At 37.4% G+C, this 25,878-nt stretch overlaps 1 protein-coding gene across 12 annotated transcripts in view; it reads right to left on the bottom strand.

The window, feature by feature from the left end:
- Positions 1 to 25,878, bottom strand: part of NTNG1 (netrin G1) — a 331,515-nt gene that overhangs the window by 149,936 nt on the left and 155,701 nt on the right. For all 12 annotated transcript variants that reach the window (XM_067041050.1, XM_067041013.1, XM_067041019.1 and 9 more), the window contains exon 3: positions 10,883 to 11,523. In XM_067041050.1, coding sequence (XP_066897151.1) covers positions 10,883 to 11,523 — 641 coding nt within the window. The remainder of the gene's footprint in view (positions 1 to 10,882; positions 11,524 to 25,878) is intronic.

The following is a 25,878-nucleotide window of genomic DNA, read 5'->3' as shown; positions in this document are numbered from 1 at the left end:
TTCTGTATCTATTGAGAAGATCATATGGTTTTTATTCTTCAATTTGTTAATATAGTATATCACAGTGATTGATTTATGGATATTGAAAAATCCTTGCATCTCTGCCTGGAATAAATCCCACTTGATCATGGTATATGATCCTTAATGTATTGTTGGGTTTGGCTTGCTAGTATTTTGTTGAGGATTTTTGCGTCTATGCTCATATGTGATATTGGCCTATAATTTTCTTTTTTTGTAGTATCTTTGTCTGATTTTGGTATCAGGGTGATGGTGGCCTCAAAGAATGAGTTCAGAAGTGTTCCTTCTTGTGCAATTTTTTGGAATAGTTTCAGAAGGTTAGGTGTTAACTCTTCTCTAAAGAGTTTGGTAGAATTCACCTATGAAGCCACCTGGTCCTGGACTTTTGTTTGTTGGGAATTTTAAAATTACTGATTCAATTACATTACTGGCAAAGGATTTGTTCATATTTTCTATTTTTTCCTGGTTCAGTCTTGGAAGATTGTACCTTTCCAAGAATTTGTCCACTTCTTTTAGGTTGTCCATTTTTTTGGTCTATAGTTGTTCATAGTAGTCTCTTACGATCCTTTGCATTTCTATGGTGTCAGTTGTAACTTCTCCTTTTTCATTTATGATTTTATTGATTTGGGCCCTCTCCCTTTTTTTTTCCTCAATGAGTCTGTCTAAAGGTTTATCAATTTTGTTTATCTTTTCAAAGAACCAGCTTATAGTTACGTTGATCTTTTCTATTGTTTTTTTTTTGTCTCTATTTCACTTATTTCTGCTTTGATCTTTATGACTTCTTTCCTTCTACTAACTTTAGGTTTTGTTTATTCTTCTTTCTCTAGTTCCTTTAGGTGTAAGGTTAGGTTCTTTATTTGATATCTTGTTTCTTGAAGTAAGCTTGTATTGCTATAAACTCCCCTCTTAGAACTGCTTTTACTGCATCCCATAGGTTTTGGATCACCGTGTTTTTGTTTTCATTTGTCTCTAGGAATTCTATAACACTATGTACAAAAATAAACTCAAATGGATTAAAGACCTAAATGTAAGACTGGATACTATAAAACTCCTAGAGGAAAACATAGGCAGAACACTCTTTGACATAAATCACAGCAATATATTTTTGGATCCCTCTCCTAAAGGAAAGAAAATAGGAGAAACAACAACAACAAATGGGACCTAATTAAACTTAAAGGCTTTTGCACAGCAAAGAAAACCATTGACAAAATGAAAAGACAAACTACTGAATAGGAGAAAACATCTGCAAATGATATGACCAATAGGAATTAATATCTGACATATATAAACTGCTTATACAGCTCAACATCAAAAAAACAAACAGAACTGAATAGACATTTTTCCAAAGAGGAAAGGTAGATGGCCAACAGGCACATGAAAAGATGTCCAGCATTGCTAATCATCAGGGGAATGTAAATCAAGACCACAATGAGATATCACCTCATACCTGTCAGAATAGCTATCATTAAAAAGAACACAAATCACAAATGTTGGCAAGGATGTGGGGAAAAGAAAACTCTTGTATACTGCTAGTGGGAGTGTAAATTGGTGCAGTCACTGTGGAAAACAGTATCGAGGTTTCTCAGAAAACTAAAAATAGAACTACCTTATGACCCAGCAATCCCACTCCTAAGTAAATATCTAAAAAAACCCAAAAACACTAATTTGAAAATATACATGTACTCCAATGTTCATAGCAGCATTATTTACAATTGCCAAGATATGAAAGCAACCTAAGTGTCCATCCACAGATGAATGGATAAAGAAGGTGTGGTATATACATACAATTGAATACTACTAGGTCATAAAAAGAATGAAATTTTGCCATTTGCAGCAACATGGATGGATTTGGAGAGCATTATGCTAAGTGAAGTCAGACAGAAAAAGACAAATACTGTATGATATCACTTATATGTGGAATCTAAAATATACAACAATCTAGGGAATAAAACAAAAAAGAAGCAGACTCACAGATATAGAGAACAAACTAGTGGTTACCAGTGGGGGGTAAGGGCAATATAGGGGTGGGGGAGTGGGAGGTATAAACTATTGGGTATAAGATAGGCTCAAGGATGTATTGTACAACATGGGGAATATATCAATATTTTTTAGTAATTGTAAATGGAAAGTAACCTTTAAAATTGTAAAAAAAATTTTTTTTATACAAATAAAAAAGCAAAAAAAAATTCCAGCTCCTCTTTGCCACTGATTGTTGATCTTGTTTAGATACAGTTTTGTTACCTATAAAAAGGAGGCAGAAATAGCAAACATGAATTTATATGCAGTGCAGTTAATTCTGGTTACACTAACATTTTTTATTCTAAATGTGGCTTAATGAATTGGAGTATACACTTATATTGTTATGAAATCAATATATCTATCCACACAATCAAATTACTATGATAAAAGCTAGGACCTTAACACTCTTGTTCTTATATTTGGAGAATGAATGGAAAGAGTGTCTGTTCTGAACCACTGATCACATAGATCCACAAGAACTCTTACATTAAATATCGACCAATGGCCATGAACTCCTAATGTATCAGGAAATACCTTTGAACATAGTGACAAAAAACAAGAAGACCTTCCAAAGATGACAACCACTGAATTAGAATAAAAAACGTTGGGTCCTGAAGGTGGATGGAAAAGCTGAGTGTATCCTTATTTCCTATTGTTTGGGCATACAGATGTAGCCAGAACATAACTTCCTCTAAAAATGATAAATTAAGTGAGGGAGAAAATTATCTCACTTTTTTATTATGTAGTATTTTGTCTAAATATCCTTATGTTTCTTAAAAGGAGACATCTTTCCTTTAATGACCCATTCGTTTTAAAAAAATTCTCTGGCACTGGGGAGTTAAGGATAAAGAGACAAGCTCCTAAACTGGGTTGTTTTTCTGCACACTAATGAAGTTCATAATTTAACTGAAGAAATTATTAGATATATTCTCTCCTTATAATGGTATAAACCTCAGAGGAAAATGAGCTGCTTATGCATATATTCTTTATAATTCAAGAAATCCTCAAGGATTTAAAAAATATGCCCCAAATCGGAATGGCACTCTGTTGTCCTCTTAACATGGGTTCATACCATAAATATTTATTTTAAGCATTTTCACTGGAGTTAAGTAGCAATGCTCTATGTTGTTCTTTATTTTTAATTATGGTTACTAAGCTTTTCATCTGAATGCTCTTATTTATTGAATTTCATTTTCCTTCAAAAAGAAGAAGAAATTAAAATGAAAATTTTTGGTTGATAGAATGGTTAAATTTAACTTAGAAAAAAAAAAGACTTGGAGGGATAGAATCCTTGGCTTCAAATTTATGAAATTTTATTATATGAAAGAGGTAGCACACATTCACTATAGTTCCAGAAGACAGAACGTGGACTAATATATGGAAGTTAAAAGGAAAGTTTGATTGCTCTCAACTGAAGGATAAACTTTCTTAAAATAAACTAAGGTAGTTGGCCACTTCCAAGTTTATCCATTAATGTTTGTGGCTTGTTTTAGTGTTTGATGATGCCTGTTAAGTGGAAGTAGTTGCAGGTATTAAAGGTCTATGGAAAAATATGGGAAAAAATTAAGTTCATCTATTAATTTTCCCCCTCAGAAAATGAGCAACTATCTTAATTTTGTGAAAACCTAACAAAATATGACAAATTAGCTGAATCACACATTATAAAGTTGCTAAAAATGAAGTAAGAAGTTAGAGTTCAGATAAACACACTGCAATCTGGTATAATGAAATGCAGGTTTCCTCCACTATCTGAAAGTAGGGAGTTCCTATGAAACCTTTCGTAAGCTGAAATGGCATAAAGCGAAGAAGCAATTACCCTAGGATGCATCTTGCTAACAGATGCACAGAATAAGTTGAGATAAGAGCACAGAAGCTCACAGACACAGTTCCAAACTATGGAGCCTTGATGCTGAGATGCTGAGTGTAGTTCCCAGGGAAGGAGCCTGGTGGTGCCGCTCTCACCAGGCTGCTCAGGATGCACACTGCCTCTAACAGGGCTTGCTGCAGAACAATCGCTGAACACTATTTTTGCTTTTCTCCTTTTTAAATAAAGGTGAAAATCCTCTTTAGACTCCTTTTGGTTAGCAAAAACAGGTACTAATGTAGGTCTTTTGTAAAAGCAAATTGGGGATACCTGTACTGGGCCAAAAGTCATGGAGAAGTGCCTTCCAGAATATTCCAAGAAGGGTAGAGCCACAAGACTTATTGGTTCATTATTGCCATTTAAAGATGGGTCTTTTGGGGAATATTCTGAGTCTGCTATATGTATTGAGCTCACTTCAGGTTAGTGTCGCTACAAGAGCATAATAAAGAGAAAACATGAAGTTTGTAATTAGCAACCTGATTTTGTCACTTTATTATGTGTAGGATGTTAAAAAAAAAAGTCAAGGAACTTCTCTGGTCTTCAGTTTCTCATCTGTAAAATGGGGTCAAACAGCATCTGCCTCACAAGTTACTTGTAAGGACTAAAGGAAATAAGGTGTATGACAAGAATCTTGTAACCTGAGTGCTGCTGTACCAATGTAAAGGATTACCACTTAAACATTAATAGAGGCTATTAGAATTACTTCATTCACCTCTTTTCTGATTTTCTTCTGTTTCTCAGAGTTTTTCTTAATTTCCTTCAACAATTACCTCTTAAATGACAGTACTCCACAGAGTTCTGTAAATGTTCTATAAATGACCATAGTCATTTATAATTATAAGGGAAAACACCCTATCATATCAATGTCATCCATTCCCTAAACTTCAACCATCACATGTAAGGTGATAATTTTCAAACCTACATTTCTAATGCAAACCTTTCTCTGGAACACCAGAGCAGTATTTTCAAATCCTTTACTGGACTCCTCACTTGGATCCCTACTAAAGTCTTTCCTTCTTTGAAATCTGATGGGTTGCCAAGTCCTATTGACTTTGTAAGCAAATATTAAACCCTTATGCTCGGATTGCTTTTGTGGAATTTGGAGAGCTTTTACAGACTCTCCACTTGAGCATCAGGACTTGGAGTTATGGCTGCTACACAATGAGGCAATTGTACTGCTCTCCTTGTCTCTCTGTATTTCCTTGCTAATACAGCCACACTGGATTATCCTCTAACACCACCGCCTTAGAATGCTTCTCACCTACATTTAGTTGCTATATGACAACCCATATAATCTTAGATTTCCTATGACATTGGGAACTCAGAGGCCAAGATGCAGGAATCCTTAAAGTCTTCTTGGAGATACTAAACATCCATAGGGAGAAGATGGAAGAGCATCTCCCATGATTTGTCCACTCCACCAATTCCTCACTATTTGGAGTTCCTCAACATGCTGTGTTGTTTTTAAGCATAATTTGTAACCTAGAATATCCATTCTGCACTGCTGCTTGGCATTCTAAGGCTCATATTCAAGATACCATGCAAATGTCATCTCATCAAAGCTTCCGCGAGGCTTCCCAGATTAAGTTAGTATCTCCTGCTCTGTTTCCAGGGCGCTTTACACACTCACACAGTAAAAGCATTTAACCCAAGCTGTCATCATTTTTTGTTTACATGTCTCGGCCCCTTCTGGATATCAGTTCCTTGAAGGCACTGACTATGCCTCCTGCATCTCCATATAGCCACTGTCTAGCCCACCACCTGTCCCAGGGCAGAGGTAAAGTCTTTTTGGGTAACAGAAAGAAGAAAGGTGTTACAAAAGCAGAGTCTGTTAAGCAGTAGTAAAGCCCAACCTCAGTATTTAGGACTAATTGGGAAGAATGGAAAAGTGACAGGCCAAATGTGTCAAAAGCACCCTGCAGGACGCCTCTCATGGGAGAGACGAAGGGTAAATATTTTGGTGGATTTATCCAAATTGCAGCTAGGAAAAAGACTAAGAGAAATTACAGGATAAATGTAAGTCTTTTATAATTGGCAGAGCACTTCCATATTACATGTGTTTCCCAAATTATTTGAGAAAATTTGAAGAATGTCCAACTGCTTTTTTACTTTTAAACTTCCACCGGCGTTCCTGTTTACCTAATGTCACAAGTTTGTGCACTAACCATTTGAAAGCCTTGCTTCAAGAAAGTGAATTTCAACCTCACTTTGTCCCAATTAGAGCAAATACCAAGCGGGCGACATTTAAACAAATATATGTGATTCCTTCTGAGGGTGAGAGTATAGGGGACCTTTCTCACTTCTGATACCCAAAGAGAATATTTCTGTCTCTGGACCTTTGCAGGTCCTGGGATTAGGCAGGGAGGCTGTGGTTCTGAGCTGGGGCAGCAGTGAAGCAAAGAAAGCACCCAAAAGTGTGTGGAAGTGGATCTTTTGTGCCAGTGCTCCCTGGTTCTTTTCTTAAAGATAAATGGAGGCATCGAGGGTGAAGTCAATTCTATAAAAAGTAACTGACAGCCAACTGCCTATAGGGAGCTTGGGTAGGCCCTGCAGGGATCAAGAAACGAGTAAACACTACTGAAAAAAATTATTGATAATTATGTTTAGGAATATTGTATAACAAGGCAAGTAATGGAGATGTGCATTAGAGTTTTCTATCACTGAGAAAAGTTTTTACAATTCTGTCCTAAATCTTTTGAGGTTGAAAAAAATTTCTGTTTTCTTATGTCTAAAACCAGTCCCTTGATACACTGCTGACTGTATATCTTACAAATAAATGAGCATATTATCCAATGTTCATTGGTCTTTCAGACTTAACAATTATTACAATAAATTGCATTACTTCCTTGAAGCCCTTCACCTCAAAGAAACGATAATGTTGAATTTGTATTCTATAAAATCTATGTATCTGACAAATATAATGTTTACTTTTCAATTAATTTGAATCTGGAAAGTTTAAACAGAAACAAAACACTTAAAAGTCAAAACTTCCAATTGTGTGACTAAGAAAACATTTTGGACATTATCTATATTTAACAGCCCTGTGCATTTAACTCCCTGTCTGTATAAAAAGATGTTCAGAACAAACATCTACTCTTCATTTCTCCTCTCACCCCTCATCTGAGTAGATTTTATTTATGCATTAGATGACCTTTTTGGCCATTAGAACCATCTTGCTTCAGCAGTTAATTAACACAAGTACCATAATTTAATACAGTTAATGCTACTTGATGCCCTTTAATGTAACTTCCATTAGTAATATTATTGTAGTATTACCCTGTAAATTAAAATGAGATCAAGACTAAGAGAGCCACTCTTTAATTAAGGTACTGGCACACTGCACTCGTCTATTATTCACTAGAGAAAATCACCCTGATTTACTGAAGCAGGACATCCATAAGTCAGAATTAGTCCATGAAGATTATTAGGTTTATTGAACAATGTAAGTAACATGGAGTTGCTGAGATTGCCAACGGCCATATATCCTCTTTTTCCTCCATTATCTTAATAAATACACAATAAGAGTGAGTAAATGGAAGCAAAATATGTATGTAGCAAAAGAGACATAAAATTTTTATGATGTGATTATAGTTGTCACCAATAAAATTGGTATCAGATGTGTCACATGCTAAAAAGAACATAAATGCTACATTAGTTTAATAACAATCAAAACAGCATTTTTACACCAAAGAATACGAGTCAGTATAAAACATAAAGGCCATATACACATGTGCACAGGAAGTAGAAAATTGGAATTCACAGTCAATTGTTTTTGTTTCATAGCTTAATATTTCAAGGTGAAAAAACTTGTAGCATTATGTGTCCACTATTCTATGGAAATTTACCCACTTTCCCCAAATAACTCACGCCAATTCTCACACCATGGTGGGAGTGGTGGTGGAGTGACAGGTAGAAAAATATCATTATAATGATCAGACACAGACATGTAGAAGTAAGTTAAACATTGCAATCACATCAAGGATGGCAGAGGGCATGGGTTGAGGGAAGCAAAGACAGTTATATTTTGGAAAGTTTATATTTATGATATTCTTGAAAAGAAATTTTAGTACCTTCTTTTAGAGATCATCAATGAATGTTCAATCTTCCTATAGATTATTTACTATGTAGGAAAAAGACGACTCAGGATTTTAACCCAACTGAAATTTTCAAGCGTATATCAGCTTCTTTGCTGAAAGGGCTGTGAACCAGGCAATAGCTCAACAGTTCCCTCAGTGGCTCCATCTTCCTTATATAACTTAGAAGCTGGAGATATGCCCGAGCCATCAGGCCTTGCTTCTTTAGTCCCTCCCTTAAGACTAAAAATACCCCAGCCATCTGGTACCTAGCACAGTACATGCCAGCATCAGTTTTGCCCTGAGGAATTTGGACAGAGTTTGGAGGTGACAGAGTGGAACCTTATGGAAGGGGATCACCTCTATTGGACCTTTCTCTTTTGCCCAGCTGTTTCCTCACCAGCTTTCAGTTGACTGGTGAACAGGAAAAGACAGTGGAGGTGAGTCCCAGAGAAGGGAGGAGGGCTCCTCCAAACTCCTCAGAACCATTGAAATGCAGTTGAAGGATACTACTAGGATGAAGGATAAAAGAAAAATGATAAATCTGGTGGGATTCTACATTTCTAACATGGCATCTTTAAGTGACAGTATGTCTGACTCCAATAGAGAATGCACCAAAATGCTTTTAGCTTTAAAGTGTATTTTACACTCTCTTAAATAATCAGAGGAAACAAAAATGAATATCTAATAACAGAAATAAGCCCAAACAGTGTTTATTTTCCAGCCAAAAACCCTCACAAGACTGCCTTTTTTATAAGTGAAAAATGAGAGTTTTAGGGGAAGTTGGGCTATAAGGATTTTGGCTGAGTTTAAGGATTTCTCAAACTGTAAGTAAGCTGACCTAGATGATTCTACCTAACAATATAGATCACACTAGGATTCAAATTCACATCTCAACTTATTAATTTTTTTTTTTCTCTACTTGGGCCTCTCACTGCTGTGGCCTCTCCCGTTGTGGAGCACAGGCTCTGGACGCGCAGGCCCAGCGGCCACGGCTCACAGGCCCAGCCACTCCGCGGCATGTGGGATCCTCCCGGACCAGGGCACGAACCCACGTCCCCTGCATCGGCAGGCGGACCCTCAACCACTGCGCCACCAGGGAAGCCCTCAACTTATTAATTTTGACATTTATTCTTGTAGATAAACAGAATGCTTGTTACTTTGTTGTGGTATGCTATTGTTAATAATATCAATGTCAACTGTTTTTATATATTGTATGTTCCCAAGAATAAGATACTGGAAACTGATCTTTTGCTAAAATATTCATGAGTACAATAGCTGCATTTTATTATAAATCACAAACTCATATTTAACGTCATAGCTCCACACTGCTCTCATGTCATGCCCTGGTCGTATATGAACTCTAGAACACACAAGCTCAATATTGAACCAGTGCATATTTCTCTCAGAAATATGATTTTGCTCTAAAGATATTTTCATCAAATTTCACCAAATCTTGGTTAGAAGTTTTAAAAGAGGCTCCATAGCTAAAGATTCTTGACTCTTCCATGAGAAACATGAAGCCAGAACAAAGCTGAGAGTAGGTGGCCATCAGTTCCTGCTATTCTCCATAAGTTAGATTCCATAAGGCAAAATTCTGAAACCTTTGCCACCTTACCGAGGTCATGCCCACCACCCCATTCTGCGTGCCCACTCTGGCTCTTACTTAACAGCAGTGGCCACTTCTTCCTTCTAGTGCACAAGTGTACCAGCACTATTATTAAAGGTGGTTTGAGACAACTCTCTGAAAGCCCAGGGAGCCCTCAACACTTCTCCAGTCTCTGAGGACTAGGCTGCCCTAAGGGATTACTGGAAGGCAGTAATCAATGAATCTGGACTTATTTGTTTAGCTTTTATGATTAACTAAACCTAAATGATGTATGTACTGTTTATATTCTTATCCTCATATATTTTGATTTAAAGCTCTCTTGGCATTTTTAGAATGATTATTGCTTTGCTTCACATTTCCCTTTCTTTTTTTTTTTTTTCCCCAATGTGCTCTATACTCTACTCTTACCTTTAGTTTTCCCAACTCATCATCTCAGGCTTCAGCTCCCATCAGATGGCTATTCTGGTAGCATACCACATTTAAAAATCTGGTTGAGAATCTCTGTGTTGGTGGTCCTGGTTCTCATTATTCAAGTTTTTCAATTAAATGTCTTCAAACTCCTCGGAAACTTGCTCAATTGTGTCTCTGGTATATTATCAAAACAAAGATATGCCTAACTGGGAGCATTAATGCATTTGAACTCTGATGCATCTGTAACTGACTGACAAAATGAAGGTAGCCTGAGTCAGGTTCATATTTTAAATGATAGTATATCCTTTTAAGATAATAACACCCAAGAACCTGAAAAGTAGAGCTTGCCCCTCTTTAACAAATGCAGTGTATTTCCTAAATGCTTTTGGTTCTGATTTAATAAATGTCAAGAGACATAACTTTCATTTCTGGAACTTTTTTAGTATGATATAACAAAACATAAACAGAGAGTTGAACCAAGCTAAAAATCTTGCATTCAAAAACAATAGTAAGATGTATTTTTTGTTTTTCAGTCCCTTTTACAGAGCAGCTGGCTTTGTTCCCTTGGCTTCGTTACCTTAAAGACTTAAACCACCCCCTGACCTAGGGAGTTCCTTGTTCTCAAGTAAGATGCTTTTTTTTTGGCCTTTGGTTTAAATTCTAAGAAATCCTGCCAGGTTCAGGTTCAGTGACAGCAAGTGTGGGATCACAAATTACTGCTGAGTTAGAAGGGTCTCAAACGCCTCAGGACCTACCTCTAGACTGGCGTTCCTGAGAAAATGTTATAATAGAAAGGGACAAATGTCGCTCTACAGATGCAGGAGCAGCAAACTGGCTTTTTCTTTGGACACACCCATTCTCATTCAAGTCAGACAGTTGTTTTCTTACCTTCCGTGAACCTTTATGTCTGAGATGGCGTAAAAGTAGCGTGCCAAGTGTAGCTCATCTACAAATATTTCCCCAACGGCAGGTCTCAAAAGCCTTATCCTCAGGTCTGTGACAGTAAAGAAATCTCTGAGTTTCTTGGTTGTATCCAGTTGTCCGTAGAGGGAAGCCATATTGCGTAGCCAAGGTCCGGCAAAAAACGCGAACCTATCTTTGATTTCAAAGTGGATTATTTTGCTATTTGTCATATACCCTGTGGAGTACTCTTCGGTGCAAATGATTTCTAAGACCGTATGCTGTGATAAATCCTTCACGGATTTAGGATCCATGTGAAAAGCATCTAAGCAGTCTGTGGCATAATACTGATAGGGCTGCCATGTTCGTCCATAATCAAGAGATTTCTCCAGGATCATTTGGTCTGGACGCCCTGATTCAAAGGTAATGACTATGTTGTCTGTGAGCTCAATAGTTTTACTCCAAGACAGAGTGATGTTAACCTGGAGAGGCTTGGGATACTCTTTCCAAGTAGCAGACTGCCAAAATGTAGAGGGATGTCTTCCTTCAAAATCAAACATCAGCTCAGGTGGATGTGCCAGCTCCGGGGTACTTGCATCACACTCATTATTGCACATGTAGGGGTTGCCCTATGGAAGAAGAACAAAAGAGGGTGCATCAAAACACTGGTTTGACACAAGTCTTGCCATATTGCTGTTGCTGAGTGGGAGGCTAGGAGAAAAAGAAAAAAAAACCAACAACAACCTGTTTGCAGTAATCATTTTTATTTGCCTTAACTGGATTCTCCTCTTTAATAGCTTTTAAAAAAAAAAAAAAAGAGGCAATATGGTAATTTTCTTGTCTTATTTCCTTCCGTGGTCTTTAAGAAATGAAAACAGTTTATTTATCCCATATGTGTTAGACCCGTAATGTGATCTCAGAAGCACAAAGACACTGAGCAACTGTCTAACAGCTCAATACCTCCGCATCCTCTTAGAAAGATGTTATAGAAAAGCAAGGAAATTCCTCCATGCCTCAAGGACATTCCTCAAGAGCACAATTTTTTAAGAAGTCATTTTTCAAGTAAAGCTTTAGAATTAGCAATGAACCGTCGATACCTGTGTCCTGTTTGGGAAACAATACCCCCATATGACATCCAGCTTCTTTTTGCTTCACCTCAAATCCATCATGCTTAACTGGGTCCCTGCTTCATAAAGCTTGCTTTTAAAGCATTTACTTTGTTCACCACAAATCATTAAAATGTGGTACACTACAGGCTCTGAGGCTTGGTCCCAACTTCTGCCATCCTATTAGCTAGAGGCAAAGAGGATTGCTCAGGAAAGACTTTGGGTGGGGGTGTGCTCCAACTTATCAGGACAGGAAAATCCAGTACTTAATTAGAAGGTTTTTGCAAAGAGTCACAGCCACTTGATGTATTACTCTGTGCCGGCCCACGGTCAGCTCTCTGTGGACGTTAGCCATTATTATTATTTTCCCTCACACAAAGGGAAATTCCTTCACAGTCCACTCTAACAAGAAGCTGAAAAGAAGTCTCCTTGTCATATATCACAACAAGTTATAACACCACTTATGAGAAACGAAATGGCTGCTCCCAGGTTTCATTGGTAGACTGATTCTATGGCAAAGAGTTGGCTTCCCAATTTTGGTTTATTTTGTGTTTCAAAAAACGGTATCATTTGGAGTCAACTATTCAGGTATTTCTCTATTACCCCGTCCTGGGTAATTATAAGCATGAATGGGTGAAAGAATCGATCCTCTGACATTGTCCTTAGGCTTTCTCTTGTAATTACAACTAGATTTTTTCTTTTTTCTTTTTCATGAACTGAGACCTTTTCATCATATCTGCAGGATGCATGAGCTGGGTCTCAAATAATGAATTTACACTTCAGACATTAATGCTCAGTTACCAGCTGACTCCTGTGAAATGTAAGACGAACATTGGAGACTTGCTTTGGCCTCCCTGGAGGCAACTTCCTCCTGCCTAGTCAGCTAATACTTTCACTCTCTCTTTTCCATTAATGCAACTGAATCCTAAAGCTGGCAACAGGTTTGGGGGTCTGAGTGTAATTGAGATGGGGTAGGAGAAAGGGGAGAAGGTACATTATTTGAGGACCAGAAATGTTTTAAAAATACATTCAAGGCATCAGTGATAATGGAAATGTTTCTGTTCTCTCTTGAATTTCAATTCCCTATTCCTGATCCCAGCATCTGTGGCACTATTTATAGTATCCCCCTCATAGTGAGCCAATGGGGGCAAAATAAGTTTCTGTTCCAGGTGGAATAAATCACCAAATTTATTATTATTTAAACTCTCCTAAGCATACCAGAGAGCCAAATGCAGAGCTCTGCAAACTGGCAAAGGCTTTTTATGGAGGGCTATAAATATTGTGGAATCTGTCAGGATTTATAAATTCTAAATATATGGAAATGCACATTTTACTGGAAGGGGTCAGATTTACACAAATCACACCTTCATTTGAAATTTACTGGAAAAAATATGGTCACTTCAAAATCTGTCAGCATGTAGCCATCTGCACAATCATTAACTTGGATGCTACCACCTTTCTCCTGACAAAAGCATCTTCATCTGAGGTCAAGGGTATTGAAACACAGGAAATCAACTCTGCGGGATACACCAAAGTGAGTTATCAGACATTTGTATTAAGTCTTGTTGAAATATAGCATTTCTCTGATTTCTGCTTAGATACACAGAGCTCCTCAGATGGGGACAGGGTCTGTGACAAAAAAGGAGACACAGCTAGCTGACTCGGGGTGTGGGTCAATACTAGTAAACCTGTCTTAGAAAATATGCTTGAAGATATCTATTTAAAAAGCACTCGTTTCGACATTTGATAAAAGGTGTTGACAATATCCAGCGTTTATTTAGCACTTATAGATCACTTACTTTACATACATTATCCTGGGTAATCCTTTTCATCCCTACCTTACGGAAGAGGAAAATGAGTCACATAGAAGTGTTAAGTAACTTGTCCAAGGTCATATAACAGAGTGAGTAAGGGGTGGAGCCGGAACCCACTTTTCCTGCACCTGACCTGGCCCATTCAGCTCCTAAGTCAATGGAGTTCCCTATGAGGCAACCTAGTCTTGGAAACAAGAGTTGGCTGGTAGAACAGAAGAGCCTATGACCAAATGAGTTTGGAAAACACAGCCTAAGGTCTTCTTGCCTTGGAGAGCCCTAATGAGCATTATCATACCTCTGAGATGCCTTGACATTAAGAACCTTCCTTAGCTTCATATACTACCTAGTTTCAGAAACTTATTTGACCATGGAACCCCTTTTTGTTTTAGTAACCCCTATTTATATACCACGTAAGTATAGATTCCTGGAGAGCATTCTTTGAGATTCTCTGCTTTGTATTACTCTTAAAATTGTAAACATGTGGATGGATGCCAAACAACAGGGCACAACCCGAAGTTTTAGTTGTTTAATGAAGATATAGCCACATCCGGCACTGTTTGCTTCTGTTCCAGAGAGGGACACCCTTCCACTTGGGCTGAGAAGACAGCCAGACCAGGATAAATGCTTACACCTACAACAAGTTGTCAGCCATCAAAATGCATGCCAGGAAAAGGGGAAAATTTCATTTCTTTGCACTGATCTGGTCGTTTAAGCTTCATGTATTCAATAATTATTTATTGACTGCCGACTGTATTATTATATTTAAGGTACTTGTCTTGGCTCTCAGGATACGACAGTAGAAAAATCCAAATCCTTGCTTTTAGCAGAGCTTCCGTCTTAGTTGGGGAGAGATGCACTAAAAAAAACCAGATATATAATGCTTTATAATGGTACATGATGACAACTGCTATACAGAAACATAAAGCCAATTAAAGGGGAGAATGATGTTGGAGAAAGGATCCTGACTGTAATTTTATATTGGGAGGTCAGAGAAAGTCTTGCCTCGAGAATATGACATTTGAGCAGATTAAGAACAATTCCCAGTTTACACAGGAGATAATCAGAGGTTGACCAAAATGACAGTTTCGTCCTTCATCTGACTCTACTCCTAGTGATAATTTCAGCAGCATAACAATTTATTGAAATTGATGAGTAAATAAATCATTTCAAATGAAAATCTACACCAAATGACTGTAGATACCAAAACTCAAACAAACAAGAAATTGAACTATTCTTATTTCATAGCATCCGTGCTCTTTTAGGAGATTAATGATTTGATGGCCATTAACATAACTTACTGAGACATAATGACATTGAGAGAAAATTAGCAGAGGAAAAAAAATATCATTCTGGTTCCCTAAGAAGAAACCCTGCATGCTGAGTGAAAGAGAAAAAAGAGGAAAAGAAGAACGCCAAAGCTGAAAATCTTACCATTCTAGAAAGAGAAAGCTGGAGGTGAGATTATATGCTAAAATATTTAGTGTAAATATTTCATACGGGTGTGATCTGTAGTATAGCACTGTTTTTACAGAGAATTATCAATATGAAAACAATTGCTGTTAAAGGGATTAGATTAATTCAACTACTTCAACCACACCCTAAATCTCTCTAATAACAGCAACAATAAAATTTATATAAGAAAAATAACTTCCTCCTACTTGTGAAAGCAAAGAACACTTCTTGTTGCTAAATCTAACAGATTCAGGCATTAGCAAATGTAAGCATTATTTTGTGGCCAGCAGGCAGCCTTAAATAGATCTTAATTTAAGTCCTACAAGCAACAGATCCTTAGCTGATTGTCTATGGACAAAGCAGAAAATATTTATGACTGTGCTGATAATATTTATACCATTAAGAGATGCCTAAATAATTAAACAGATATTGCTGCTAAATATTTCTATAACAATTAGAAGAAGATTGTGATGTTTAATTTCATTTAAAAAATAATGTAATATTTTACCACTGGGAGAACTGAAGTTAGTTATTAATTAGCACTTTGTAGCCAAAGTGCAATGTTATTATTCTTCTTTAATGTCCTTTCAGAACTTAGAGGGATAAATAAAATTTTAGATATGTTCCTACTGCTTCTATGGACAGAAGTGTCTTCCTTCTGGTAAGTGACACTTTGAGAAGAACATCCTTTCACCTAAGATCTGCTAGATCCTTCAGAGTTAAAAAAGAAAATCCTATATAAGCAGTATATAGTGTAATACTTGTGGTTCCTACCATTGTGAACTTGTTTTTCCAAGCTGTACCTATTGGCAAAATATTGGTAAGGACAGTTGGAACTATAGGGAATTCTCATGGGAGATCTGTTACAAACTTGTAAGTTACATGCCAAGCAGGCATGTAACTTACAAGTGGCTGTGAGAAGCATCTGAGTTAACACTTAACATAGATTGTGAAAAAAACACTGAGACAGAGCTGCCTCCCAATCATTTGCATCCGGCTCATCCTTGCTTGTTTTATTGGTAAGGGACAGTAAGGAAAAAAAAAAGACACAAAGGCAAGGCGAGCAGAAACTGCATTCTGAGATAGCACTCCAGACCTGTTGCCACTGTGACTTTGAAATGGACATCACTATGGCTTTGCCAGTGCAAGGCTTTCGAAGGATGAAGAAACTAGTAGCACAACCCACTACTCACCTCTCAGACAGACAGACCATGAGCAACATGCTTTAGCTGCTAGGCTGGGCTATCGCCTTCAGGAGATGGCTTTTTCTCCTCTTTAAATACAGCTCATTGGGAGCCAACCAAGCAGGACAGTTTCTGGGAGGCTGGTGATTGACCTCTTTATATCAGAGGGGTAATTTTTGGTTGGAGGGCCCTCCACTCCCAGTCCTTTCTTGGAACTTCTTGGTCTTGGAACTTCTAGATTTTTTCTTGGCTCTAATAAAGGGGAAAGGCCCATCCTTTATGAATTTTCGGGTGAAACTCAGACTACTCTGAGTATGGGAGCTGATGTTTAATTAGTCATGCTGAGGTGCCCTCTTCAGGCCTTACAACTTTGTTACTGACATAAGGGAGAACAGAGAGAAATCAGACCCAGAGGTAAGAACAATCCAAGATAGTGGGTATCTTTCCCAGAAATCTGAAAGATAAATATCAGTGCCACCAATATTGACAAGCCTTGATGACCACTGCTATGGGCATAGACTCTATATACCCTCAGATGAGAAAGGCCCATAAAGCAGTGTGTTTCCAGTTGTCCATTGTATCTTTGGAAACAAAGGGCAGCAATCTCTTCAAATGGCACTGCAATCTCACGTTGTAACCTGCCCTATTGATTGGCATGTTGGGTCCCAATGTAGGGCATATACATGGTAACAACATAGCCTGAATATTATGGGACTGACCCAACTAAAATATTCTGAAACTGGTGTTACAAAAGTACCTATGTATTTGTCAGAGCATGAATCACAACTTTTAGTTTGGGAAATACGGCCACTGTAAGAATGACAGAATACAGAATTTTGTTTTTGTAGCTCTGAAGTTAAAAACCTACTACTCCATTTTCTAATGGAACCCCTTGCTCATCACAAAGATTCCTCCCTGCCACAGACACAGGCTTAAGGACTGACTGAAGCTGTTGCTTGTTTCCATCTGCTTGCTGAAAACACTAACCGTGTGTGGACTTTTTTACTCAAGAATAAAGACGGGGGGGCTTCCCTGGTGGCGCAGTGGTTGAGAATCCGCCTGCCGATGCGGGGTACACGGGTTCGTGCCCCGGTCCGGGAAGATCCCACATGCCGCGGAGCGGCTGGGCCCGTGAGCCATGGCCGCTGGGCCTGCGCGTCCGGAGCCTGTGCTCCGCAACGGGAGAGGCCACAACGGCGAGAGGCCCGCGTGCCACAAAAAAAAAAAAAAAAAAAAAAAAAAAAAAGAATAAAGACGGGGGCTTCCCTGGTGGCGCAGTGGTTGAGAATCCGCCTGCCGATGCAGGGGACACGGGTTCGTGCCCCGGTCCGGGAAGATCCCACAGGCCGCGGAGCGGCTGGTCCCTTGAACCATGGCCGCTGAGCCTGCGCGTCTGGAGCCTGTGCTCCGCAACGGGAGAGGCCACAACAGTGAGAGGCCCACGTACCACAAAAAAAAAAAAAAAAAAAAAAAAGCCCACTGAACAAGAGTACGAAGGAGGAGGGGTCTGGGGGGCTCAGCTGGGTAATAATTTATTCTACTCCACCACCCTTCCTGCATATGATACTTCATCCAAACCACCCTGCAGTGGTTGCAGCACCACTAGCCTTATCAAGGCTGAGAATTGTGAATTAAACTGTCCCAGCATCAAATCCCAGTCTGAAAATATTTGCTGCTCTCCACCCGTATGGTAATCCAGGTAGTACTCTTCATACACTAAAATCTCCATGTTTTTTTTTTCAGATTTTAAATATAATGTTTTTAATATTCAAATTAATGCAATCTTGTAGTAGAGTTATTATCCTATTATCTTATTAGTGTTATTTTTATTGACACATAGTTGCTTTACAATATTGTGTTAGTTTATATTGTACAGCAAAGTAAATCAGCTATACATATACATATACCCCCTCTTTTTTGGATTTCTTTCTCATTTAGGTTACTACAGAGCATTGAGTAGAGTTCCTTGAGCTATAAAGTAGGTTCTCATTAGTTATCTATTTTATACATAGTATCAATAGTGTATATATGTCAATCCCAATCTCCCAATTCATCCTCCCCACTTTCCCTTTGGTATCTATATGTTTGTTCTCTACATTTGTGTCTCTCTACAAATTTTTTCAGATTCCACATATGTATGTTAATAAACGATATTTGTTTTTCTGACTTACTTCACTCTGTATGACAGTCTTTAGGTCCATCCATGTCTCTACAAAAGACCCAATTTAGTTCCTTTTTATGGCTGAGTAATATTCCATTGTATATACATACCATGTCTTCTTTATCCATTCCTCTGTTGATGGACATATAGGTTGCTTCCGTGTCCTGGCTATGGTAAATAGTGCTGCAATGAACATTGGGGTGCCTGTGTTTTTTTGAATTATGGTTTTCTCTGGGTATATGCCCAGTAGTGGCATTTTTGGGTCATATGGTAGTTCTATTTTTATTTTTTTTTTAAAGTGAAATTGTCATTCTCCTTCCACCAAGTCATAATATATACTATGTATGCAATGGCATATAAATTTTAAGTTGTATAAGAAATACCTGGTGAGTGCAGTCCCTACTCATCAGGAATTCTTTTTCAATAGAGTGGGTTGCAGATCCTCTCTAGACCACACTTTGATAAACACTGGTGTATTGTTTATTAAGAGCCAAGGCAGATCTGGGTTAGATCTGCCTAGGTTTGAATTCCAGCTCTACCATTTAACTATTATGTAATTTTGGACAAGCTACTTGATGTTTCTTGAGCCTTGATTTCTCCTTCTTTAAATTTATATAATAATATGTACTCCATGATGTTAACCTGAGATAAAATTACATAATGCATGTTAAGGGTTTAGCATCTCCTTGGCAGGCAATGAGTGCTCAATAATTAGTAGCTAGCATTAAACATGCTCCTCCCCCTGTATTCCTTGACACTGAGAATGACACCAAATTCTTCTATTTTCCAAGTGGGAAACGTGGGAATCATTTTATTTTATTTTTTTCTTCAATCTGTTCACCAGCCAAGTTCTCTACATGCAACTCATCACCACAGCTTTGTTCACACTGCCAATGCTGTCCTTAGTTTTTTAAAATATTTTAAATATTTAAAAAATATTCTTCTCCTGAATTACTGTAATAGCTTCTTTATTTTTTAAACACCTTTATTAGAGTATAATTGCTTTACAATGTTGTGTTAGTTTCTGCTTTATAACAAAGTGAATCAGCTATATGTATACATATATCCCCATATCTCCTCCCTCTTGCATTTCCCTCCCACCCTCCCTAACCCACCCCTCTAGTTGGACACAAAGCACCAAGATGATCTCCCTGTGCTATGTGGCTGTTTCTCACTAGCTATCTATTTTACATTTGGTAGTGTGTATATGTCAATGCCACTCTTTCACTTCATCCCAGCTTACCTTTCCCCCTTCCCATGTCCTCAAGTCCATTCTCTATGTCTGCGTCTTTATTCCTGTCCTGCCCCTAGGTTCTTCAGAACCATGTAATAGCTTCTTAAATGCTCTCTCTTCATATTATATTGTCCTTTTATAATCTATTCTCTACATAGCTGCTACAGTAATCTTTCTAAAATCCAAACCTAACTGTATCACATCCCCTCTTAAAGCTCTTTAACAGACTTCCCATTACCTTCAGGAATACAATGCAAATTCCTTAGCATAGCTTGTAAGATCTTTCAAGATTTGGCCTCTGTATTTTTTATTTTTTACTCACTCATATTCACACCTCTTGAGTCAACTGTACCAACCTATGAGTATATGTGTATATACAGAGGACCATATGCATTATCATACACGATTCATCATATTAATTCCAATTGTTTATTTTATGTCTCCTCCACTAGAATTCTATGAGAAGAGCTGGTACATAATAAATGTGCAATAGAAGTTTATGGATCAAAAGCAAATAAGGAAAGCAGAAAAACAGGAAGCCAGGGAGGAAACAAGATAAATTAAGTAAAGTATGGAATAAGATGGGAGGGATTTGCCCATAGGTTGGTTATTTGGGATCAAACAGATTACCAAGCTTAAAGAACTTCCTAACTCCCTAAGTTGTAGATGGAATTTGTTTGATGTAATACACTGTGTAAAAAAAGAATAAAACCAAAAAAAAAACAAAGAGTCCAACTCCAAGTGCAGTATGCCTGTGTGTGTGATTGATACAGTTACTGGGACTTCTGGTGAGGCTGGAGGACATAGACAAATGGCATAAGCTGCAATTATGTTCCAGTCCTTTCCTGGTGTTCATTTGATCTTCATTTTTCTCCATCAGTCACAGCAGTATTTCTCCTAGTGGCTTTAGAGCTGAAGATCTCTCTTCCTTATCCCATCTTGTATTACTTATCCAACCCACAGCATCCTTCTGAGTTTACAGGAGTAGCTAAATACCAAGAGTTTTATTTATTCTTGGACAATTATGGAAAACTAAATAAAATTAGGAAGGAAGAAGCTGCAAGTGAGGTGGTTGTAATTTAAAAAAAAACAGGCATGGAAGTGCCTCAGTAATGCAAATCCTTGAAAGAATGTAAAATGTGTAAGGTGGAAACTGGTGGATGAAAAGAAAGTGCACATATTTTGCTGGAAAAGAGGGAAGTGGTTTTTGTTTATTGTGCTACTGCTTAAATGGCTGTCCTAATTACAAAGATCCAGAAAATTCTACCTGGGCCCAGAGGTTGATTCTTAAGAAACTAATGAAGCTTATACCTCAGAGCCACTCAAATACACAAGCTGCTTCTCAGGCCTTGTACCTAATTTTGTGTTTACATTTTTTGCATTTCTCTTTTTAAAAGAGGGTTCCAGAACTGCATAGGCTCTAGGCTCTTAAAACCTGGTCTTGCCACTGTCTGGGACACAGGTAGTGTATTTTAGGGCTCTCTACACTAAAACAACTCTTCTTTCTTCCTTCCTATTCCTTCTTTTCATTTTCTTTTCTTTTCACTAAGATGCTCTATTCTCAGCATTTCCAACCTTGAAATATATTTTGTCTAAATCCAGTTTTCTTGCCCAAGTTCATACCATATATGTACATGGTTCATACCATATTCATATCTATGAACTAAATTGATATATCAATATTTATTACATTTATAATAACCACTATTTCATTATAATGTGAATATATTTTATTCACATCAACAGATACATAACTCTCTTGGTGTATTACCAACAATAAACATAATCGTCATTGATTTGTAAGGCTGGAGTGGCTGTTAGTTTACCAGAGCCACTATCAGGAACCAAAACAAGTTAAATGACAAAAATTATTAAGCATTTCTCATGTTCCAAGCATTATGTTGATGTTATAGATTAGCTTATAATAAGGTTGATTCTTCCTTATCAGCTGTAATGTAGCAGCAAGACAAAATTGGAAAGATGTATCATTTTGAAAAGAAACATTTTATTATAGAGGGCTTTTATTTGGGTAGGTTAAATAAAAATGAATTGTCTAGTTTTCAGAAAATATGTGCAAAAATGTATTGTTAAAGAAAGGTATAAAAGTTATAAAGTCATTATGAAGGATTTAGAGGAGGCAGAGTGCTAGCTTTCAAAGATGTCTCAGGTTTGCATAGGTGAAAAAGACATTCTCTTTTTGGAATGGAGAAGGGATCAATGATCCCTGAACACCTTTTATGGTTAGGAATTGTGAGAGGGGCTTTATATTTGTCATCTCATTTAATCCTAACAATTCCATATGAGTCAAGTATTATTCTATTTTACAGATGAAGAAACTAAGGTTCAGATATGTCATGGAACCTATGCAAGTTAAGTATCTGTAAAGACGAAAATGAACCTAATGTTTGATAGGCCAAGGCATGAGCTGTAAGGTAGTGGAAGATAACTTTGAACGTACCACGTGAAATTGATTTTAGAGAGCACTGAAAGCCAGGTAGAAGTGTTTGGGTTTGATTAACTGGAAAACAGAAAGTCGTTTGTGGTTTTTATAGCAGGTATCTCATACACAGCTTTCTTCACTGGTTTTCCAGAGTCCTTTCTTGAGAAAACAAAAGGATCAAGTTGAGTCCAATATTAAGAGTAATCTTAATGTTAAGAGTAATCTTGTTCAAGTCATGAAGAAGAATCAAAAAGTAAGGTTCAGTCAGATTTCTAGAAGTGGACATGCAAATAATCCTGGACATATCTTATTCATCTCTGTATCCTGCATAATTCCTGGCACACAGTAGACAGTCAATAAATGATGATCAAACAGATAAATATAAAGGAAGTTGTTTCTGTAATTAGTTTTCTGTTTAACACAATATGAAAATTCTCAAAAATTGAGGAAGCAACTCTACGTCTTCTAATGTCCTCAACTCTCTATATGCTGCATGATTGCTTCTAGAACAGCAGGCAAAGAAGACTTTTCTCTTTATTTAGAGAGACACTGTCCAAATCTCAAACATTAGTTTATATTAGTTCATACTTCACTTCCAAATCAAGAGGTCTTATTGTGAAGCCAGAAAGGATTCAAAACTGGCCTAGAGTTAAGTGAGTCTATTTCCACTGACGTCTAGAACAGGGACTGAGACATCCTTAGAAATAGTGGAATGTCATGATAACTACAGTGCAGGATATAATGAAAGGGAGAATAGACTGGACGTAGGGAGGTAAGCTAGGAGGTAGCTTTAATTAACTATGCAAGATTCTACAGGAATTAGATTGATTGGAAGTGGAGAAAAAAGGAATAGAAAGAATCATTGGTGACACCAAGGTTTAATGCCTGGAAGAGAGCGAAAATATTGGTAATAAGGTATCTGTCTGCAACTATTATAAGACTGACCCTCTATTACTGCCTATCCCAGCAGAGTTCCATTTGTAAAATGTTAGTTTGATATCTAATGTTACTGAAAATCAAGAAAATGCAATAGAGATTTAATTCATAATGTTCAACAAAACATTCTAAAATTCTCCATCCTCATTTCCCTCTAAATATCTCACATGTCATAATTACTTATTTCCAAATCTTTCCTACTTCATTCCAAGCTCCCATTAACTTGGTATCAAACTTGGCCTGCATAAGCTTTCTTATCTCTCTTGGTTTCTCACCATTCCTGTCTTTATCTTCTTTTAGTTACTGCTTTCCTATTTCATTACAAATCTAGCCAGTCTTTCTGTTTTTTCCAAATATCCTCCTTACATATTATTCTAGTTTAAAAAATAAAGGCCCAAGAGCCTAGAGGGCAAAACAGAATACTCAGGAGCCAGTGCAAGGAGCTGTGAATATTCTTAAGGAGCTAAGTGGACCCAACCATATTTTCAACAAGAGACTAGAGCTGGGGACTGCAACCCAAGGAATGAATAAGGTATGTTACCCTTCCCAAAGCAGTCACAAGAAAGTGGAAGGCCAAATACAAATGAAGTGGAAAAAACACAAATGGTAGAGGGAACAGGGCTAAGTATTAAAAGGTAAACTGAAACCAGTAAAAATAGGAGCAGGTTAAGAATAAGTTAAAGATAAGCCTTGTGAGGTGCAAACTAGTGATGCATGGGGGTGTTAGTGTTGGACAAAGATGGAATCATTATTTTCTAGCACAGACAGTTGAAACAAATAGTTTTTCTATCAAGGAGTATCAGCCTCTCCTATAGTGAAGAAGATCACAGAACCGTTTTTCTCAGAATTCACATCCCAATCCCATGTGAATTCTTTATGACTCCGTTTTCTTGTCTATGTAATAGGAATAATAACAGTGCATTTTTGTAGCATTTTTGTGAGGAATAAATGAGCTAATGTATTAAAAAGCTTAGCATGGTGCCTGGCACATAGTAAGACCTCAATAAATGTCAGCAATTACTGTTATCATCATCACTGTCTTCACTATCATGGTTGTTCCTAACTGTGACCTTTCCAACCTGTCCTCTCATAAAAGCCTTCTTTTCAGAGTCAAGTGTTGCTACCAAATAGTTTAGTATTCAGTTCTTCAAAGTGGACTAATAAAATGGAGTTAATCTCTTCATAGAATACATAGAACAAGTCAATCTCTTGAGAATCAAATGCAAAAACACTATTCCTATTATTTATGTTGTAACTATACAAGGTCCCAGGACAAATATAAAAACATCTCCAGATGGGTCTTACTGAATACCTTATCTATCTCTCAGGATCAAACCTATTAGAGTAGCTATGGCCAATCTAGGAAAAAAGAAAAAAACCCACAGTCCTCCTACCCTGTCAGCCAACTCAGAATTCAGTGTAATTAAAATCCAGATGGGAAGAGATCATAACTGAGACTGAATTCATACTCTTGAATTTATGAGCAAAATGAACTTGGAGAAATTATCTAACTTTTCTGGGCCTTTGTTTGCTCAAGTATAGAACAGAGACTACATCTCACTCTCAGGTAAATATTAAAGTAGCTAACACCTTAAAAAAAGGAAAACCACACAACACAGAAACTGAAATATAGTTGGCAACATAGATTCACTTTCTTCCACTTCCATTCTCTTTTCCTTTTAACAGTTCACACCTATGTCTTCCAGTACGGTAGCCACAAGCCACATGTGGTTATTAAGCACTTGAAATGTAGCTAGTCAGAAATGAGTGTGATGTAAGTATAAATCACACACTGGATTTCAAAGACTTGGTTCAAAAAGAAAAGGATGTAAATACCTCATTAATAACTTTATACCGATACATGTTGAAATGATAATATTTTAGATACTCTAGGGAGATAGAACATATTAAAATTATTTTAACCTGTTTCTTTTTTCCTTTGTTAAATTTAAAATTACTTATATGGACACCTTATATTTCTATTAGACAATACTAGTTTAAACAATCAACCAGATGTGATTAAGGTAACAACTCTCTGGCAAGTGAACTTTCATAATGGTCCTTCTACTTCTTGTAGCCTAGATTGAAATAACATTTGCCATATCAATGCCCATAGGCACCTGAAGTCCTTGATGTGTTTGCTTCGGGCAACTTGAGTACAGAAGGCATGGAAAACATAGCCTGACCAGCTGGCGAAAATGAAGCCTAAGATGAGAAATAGAGTAATAAGGAGTCTTTGAAGAATTGTCTGAGATTTGTGTTTTTCATTGTTGCGAAGGCCAAAAGGAGAACAGCCACAAGGACCAAAAAGTTCTTTTAAAATTACATGGAAAGAACGTGAACTGGATGGTCACAAATCAAACTGCAGCAAGGATGCATTTAAGTGCCTCCAGAAAGGTAATTAGAAATTCCTCAACCCCAGTATTAATAAATTATTCCAGAATTTAGGGGTAGGGGATGGAGTAACTCTTTCTGGAGGAACCTCTTCTGGACCAACCATGTAGGAATTAATCAACTCCCCTAGAAGAAGGAAGAGTCCATGTATTTGGTTATAAGTGTGAACACATCATTTACTTAGAGCTGATTTTACTGGCAGCTTATAACCCACATTTGAGTTTATATATACAATTAGGGAAGTCTAAATATTTGAATGTATG

Source organism: Kogia breviceps, chromosome 1, assembly GCF_026419965.1.
Source record: "Kogia breviceps isolate mKogBre1 chromosome 1, mKogBre1 haplotype 1, whole genome shotgun sequence".
NCBI lineage: Eukaryota > Metazoa > Chordata > Mammalia > Artiodactyla > Physeteridae > Kogia > Kogia breviceps.
Note: the sequence above shows the minus strand (reverse complement) of the source record. Positions and strands in the feature narration are given on the sequence as shown.